Here is a 5,362-nt window from a genome sequence, read left to right on the forward strand (position 1 = left end):
AAAAAAAAAAAAAAAAAAAAAAAAAAAAAAAAAAAAAAAAAAAAAGCCATGGTCTTAGTGGAGGCCCCCAACTGCCTGAATGCTTGGTGGAAGATGGGAGGTTTATGATGACAAAGGGGAGAGTAGGTGCTACTTTTCACCAGGCCAGTAAGTCTAAAGCAGTCCATTCCAGGACACAGAGGCCTCAGAAGTCTCACCCTTGTGGGTCCAGTGATGGAGAATCTAGGGGGCAATGCTGGGGCAAAGGTTTGGTGTTAGTAAAGGCCACTCGTACACCTGAATGCTCAGTCTTGTTACAGTGACTCAGGGACAAGCCGCAGGAGATCCTTGGGCACTGGGATCCTTCAGGGAGAGGCCTCCAAAACCAGGCCCCCAGTGAGGCTAGGGCTGGGACATAAAGCAATAGTGACCCTGCCCTAGTTTCCTGTGGGGGGAGGGCAGCTCCCCCTCCCGTCACATACACTCTTCTGCTACATCCAGTACACATCCTGCTTCTCTCCCGGATCCCCTTTGTGGTCAGTTGTGGTGAAAAAGTTGTCTGTCTGAAATTTGAACCCAGGTCCTGACAACAAATCTAGCCCTCTGCCACACTGCCTCTCTGATCTTTTCTGGAAAATAAAACCTCTTTCTCCTCTAAACTTTTTCCCATCTAATTTCTAAACTGAAACTATCCTCTCCAGTCACTAATGATTTCTTAACTACCAAACCTAAAGTTCTTTTCTCACCCCAGTTCTTTGACTTCTCTGCAGACTCTGACATAGTTGATCATGCAATTTGGCCTGCTCTTTTACTGGTCTCAGACACATCCTAGCTGTGTGACTCTGGGCAAGTCATTTAACCCTGTTTGCCTCAGTTTCCTCATCTGTAAAATGAGCTTTCGAAGGAAATGGCAAACCACTTCAGTACCTTTGCCAAGAAAACCCCAAATGGGGTCACAGAGTTGAACACGACTGTAAAACAACTGTACTTACTTGACATACCACCACCTTGAGAAATATCTCCTCCCCTTTGCCCCCAACTTTCCTGTTTCTCTTTATGTTATCTTTCCTTAGTAGAAACATTCCTAGGTAATGCATTGCTTACTTTTATGAATATCCGAAGCACTTAGTTCAGTGTGGTTTAATAAATCCTTTATCTAGCTATCAATCTATCAATCACCTAGCTACCTATGTATTAATCTATCTTTTTGTGGTGGCAAAGACCTGGAAAATAAGGTGTGTGCATCGACTGGGGAATGGCTCCATATATCATGGTATATGAATGTGACAAAATCCTATTGTGCTATTAGGAAAGGATGAAAGGAATGGTTTTGGAGAAACCCAGTCACCATTTATACAACAGCAACAATATCGTAAAGACAAATAACTCTGAAAGACCTGAGAACTCTGATCAATGCAACGACCAACCATGATTCCAGAGGACCAGTGATGAAGAGAGGGGATGTGCTCAAGATGCAGAATGGGACCTACGTTTTTGGCTATGGCCATTGGGTGAATGTGTTTTGCTCAATTTCATTACAAGCTGGTGTGTATTTTAAATGGGGGGAGGGGGATAGGTAAAAAGAAAATGTTTAATTAAAAAAAATTATAAAGTTCTTCATAGTGTGGCTCCTCCCTACCTTTCCAGACTTCCCATTTTCTAAAAATTCTGTGATCCAGCAACATCAGCCTACTTATCAGTTCCTTGAACCCGACACTCTATCTCCTGTTTTCATGCATGCCTGGAAAGCCCTTCACCTCTGCCTTAGGTTCCCTGGTTTCCTTCAAGACAGTTCAAATCCAGGAGGCTTTTCCCCTCATTTTTACTGTACTAAACCCAACTCTAAGCCTTTTTCCAGGTCACATTAATAGTGCCTCTTCTTTGTCACCCACAGTATGCTTCCCTCTCTCTCTGTATCATCTCTAAGGCCAGCAACACGTCTCTGGCATCCCCCTCTCCGAGGAAGCAGACAGAAAAGAACAGTGGTACAGAGGAAAGAGGTGGGGAGAGGGCTGAAGTTCAAATGCCTGGGCTGATGGTGTGTGATCTTAGACAAATCACTTTAGTTCACCTGGCCTTGTGTCCTCCTCTGTAAAACGCAAAGGAGGGGAACAGGAAAAGGGACGTATTTGACTAGATCCTTGACCAGGCCCCTTCCAGCCCTGGGTTTCTCAGCCCATGAACCTGGGCTCCAATGCCATTTCTGCAATTTACCACTACTGGACAAGCCACTTCTTGAGGCTGTGGAGTATGTGGGTGGTGGGAGAGATGCAGAAGTACCAATGGATCCCTCAAACTACCCCAAAAGGGGTAACTTCTTCCCCTGACCCAGGCACCATTTAGTCTCCTACATGCTCCATTTTCCAAGGCAGACAAGAGAAAACTCAGCTCCCACACTTTATTGGGACCGTGACTTAGGTGGGGCAGCCTCCAAAGCCCCCCATAATGAGGTCAGTGCTACAGTATTTAAGTTCACCATGATTGCTCAATAAATACAGACCAATGGAGGGGGTAGGTACAGATTTAAGATTCCATCCACTTGGGTAGGTAAGGAAGTGGGATGGGGCGAGTATATTGGTAGAGTTTACCCACAGATGAGGACAAAGTAGGAATTTCCACTTTACAGATGGGGGCAAGAGTGCAGCTCCATATTACATATGAGAGGGGTCAGGCAAAAGAACAAGTTCCACTTTACAGATCGGGGATGGATGGAAATTTACAGATAAGAGTAAGAGGAAGGGAAGTTCCATATTAAATACGAGTGAGGCAAGGAGGATAGTTCCATTTTACAGATGGGGAAAATGCTCCTGGTAAGCTTCATTTTACATGAGGGGAAGGATGCTCCAGGGCCATTCCATTCCCAGGTGACAGGAGGGGTGGCACATACACAAAAAGGGAAGGGAGGAGGAGTCCCAAGGCTAGAGAATGAGGGAGGTGTACCCCACAGGCACAAGACCCTCAGCCCCATCTCGCCCACACCGGAGCCAGTCCTCGTCCACAGTGGAGACTACACGAAGCACCTCCCCACGTCGGAAGCTCAGCTGATCGGGTCCAGCCGCTGTGTGATCACAGAGGGCCCGGACTGCCCTGTGAGGATACACAGAGATAAGGGTGAGCGAGAACAACTGGAGGCCTCTAGTATGAGTATCCTTTCCCTTTTCCTCCTCACCTTTGCACTGGGAGTTCACTGGGGCCTGGGACCTTGGGCTCTTCTGGAGGGGAGCTTGGCTCAGGGGGGCCACCCTTTCTCACCAAGGCCAGCACGCTCACAGCCGGAGGCAGCCAGCTGGATGGTCTCCTGGAGGGGTGACCAGGTTTAAGGAACTGGACTCATTTACCACACCATGCCCCCTTCTAGGAAAAACTGGGAGTTTGGTGTGAGAGGGTCATCAAAAGGTCAAATGTTCACTGCAGTAGGATCCAGGGTCAACGTCCCTACTACGGTCAGAAAGGAGGTTTTAGGATCACTATGGTGGTGTTGTTTCTAGGGTCCCAGGTGACTACGGGGGCTAGGAAGTTTGTCTAACCTCTCACCGTGGGGCCATAATCACAAGCACATACAGTATGCTCTGCATGTTACCCCAATCAGCCATGTTCTATAATAACTCATAACTAAATCCCATCTTAAAGGACAAAATACTGCATGACATTTTTCTATAGACGAGATATAGCAGGAGTCCCAGGGGACACTGATATCCTGAAATACTTTTTTTCTGTCCAAAGTGGCGTTTTTGTAGACCTAATTAATGTAGTGTCAAACACCTGTATATAGAAATGGTAGAAGAGAAGGGTTAGGGATAACTGAGTGGTCTTCAAGTGGAATGGTTGGAGTCAAAGGCCACTAAGGGCTTAAGAGGATCATTAGGAACCTGTAGCCCCAATTACCTGGACTTTAATGGACCACAGTCTGTCTCTGTTGGCCCTGCCGGAACCCCAAACAGTCTCCCCAGCCACATGCGTCTGGTCTGGACGGGCTCTTCTTCTGATGGTGGATTCTCCTTTGTGCTCTCATTTGGAGCACCCTGTTTCCGGGAACCCCAGTGGGGAAGAGGGAAGCCCTCCACCCCACCTGAGGCATAGACTCGGGAAGCCTGGGTCAGCTGTTCCCACCAGCCACTAGATGGAGAGGGACCTTGGGGGGCCTCGCCTGCACCTCCCCAAAGACTCTGGGCCAACCGTTCCCCCCAGCCCAACACAGCCTGTACTGTCTGCTGCAGCGCAGGTGGAGGTCCTGGAGGAGTTGGGGGATGGGGAGGTCCCAAGGGCAGGTGATGGTGGTGCTCAAAGAGGAGATCCAGGTGGAAGGTGAGGACAGACAGAGGCTGGAGCAGGAGCAACAGCTCAGTGGAGAGGGAGGGGAAGCCTCCTCGGGCCAGTGAAAAGAAGGCTGTAGGCAGGTACAATAGGGACAGGAGGCCTAGAAATGATGAAGGGGAGTATTAGATCCTGGCAGCTAAGGGTGGGTGAGGAACAAATCATCTTAATAAAAGGATTTGTTCTGTGAAGTTTGGATTCAAAGGGCCGCACTTGAGGAAGCTGAAGGTTCCCCACCCCTGTCCTAGCCACAAACTAACACGTAACCCCAACCCCTCATAGTTACTGTCCTCACATTCATTTATTTTAAAAAATATACAATGAGCCCTACTGGACTAATTCAGGGGCTGGGAAAAAAAAAATTCATAAAGTTCAACTAGAGAATCCCCCCCCCCAGTCCACATGCTTTCTTTTCCCCCTACCTCCATCTTTCCCAAATCATCCCCAGGCCCTCTGACCTGTATCCTCTTGAAGGTTGGAAAACCATATCTCCAGCTGTTTTGTGCTATAAGGGGAAATAGAGGTAAGAAAAGAAGTTAAAGAACTGAGGCCATAAAAGACCTAATAAGCTCACAGGATTACAGGCAGATCTGGAAGGGACCTCAGATACCACCTAATCGGACCCTCTCCTTTTACAGATGAGGAAATTCACATAAAGAGGTAACGGTGACTCCCCCAAGGTCACACAGCAAATAAGAATGAGATTCTCAAGGACTTTAACCCAAGTCCCCAGGTCCCAAATCAGGGGGTCTTTACTGTCTTCTGTATGAGATACAATAGCAAAAGAGGAGAGGGGGTGGGAGGTCAGGGGTGGGAAAGATCTCCTAGCATCTGCTTGGGACACCCTATACAAGGTACTCAGGAGAGCCTCACAGCAGCAGGAGTCCCAGGGGACAGGTGTTGGGGTCTCACTTGAGGAGGCCGAGGATGAAGGCATGGAACCGGCTTCGGCTACTGCTGAGAGGGGTCAGTCGGCTAACCTGATTATACAGGTTTCCCAGGGAGTTGGCGCAGGAACCTGGGGACACAGAACGGGAGATATTATTGTGCAGACACTGTGGTGAGATTA

General features: G+C 48.2%; 1 protein-coding gene across 3 annotated transcripts in view; it reads right to left on the minus strand.

Annotated features, from left to right (window-relative positions):
• Positions 1-2,362: 2,362 nt before the first annotated feature.
• RUSC1 (RUN and SH3 domain containing 1) overlaps positions 2,363-5,362 on the minus strand; it is an 8,254-nt gene continuing 5,254 nt past the window's right edge. For all 3 annotated transcript variants that reach the window (XM_027871563.1, XM_027871562.1, XM_027871564.1), the window contains 5 exons: positions 5,206-5,311; positions 4,752-4,798; positions 3,865-4,396; positions 3,149-3,277; positions 2,363-3,066 (listed from right to left, as the gene is read on the minus strand). In XM_027871563.1, coding sequence (XP_027727364.1) covers positions 2,898-3,066; positions 3,149-3,277; positions 3,865-4,396; positions 4,752-4,798; positions 5,206-5,311 — 983 coding nt within the window. In that variant the 3' untranslated portion in view covers positions 2,363-2,897. The remainder of the gene's footprint in view (positions 3,067-3,148; positions 3,278-3,864; positions 4,397-4,751; positions 4,799-5,205; positions 5,312-5,362) is intronic.

The sequence above is a fragment of the Vombatus ursinus genome, unplaced genomic scaffold, assembly GCF_900497805.2.
Source record: "Vombatus ursinus unplaced genomic scaffold, bare-nosed wombat genome assembly UNPS02014798.1, whole genome shotgun sequence".
Taxonomy (NCBI): domain Eukaryota; kingdom Metazoa; phylum Chordata; class Mammalia; order Diprotodontia; family Vombatidae; genus Vombatus; species Vombatus ursinus.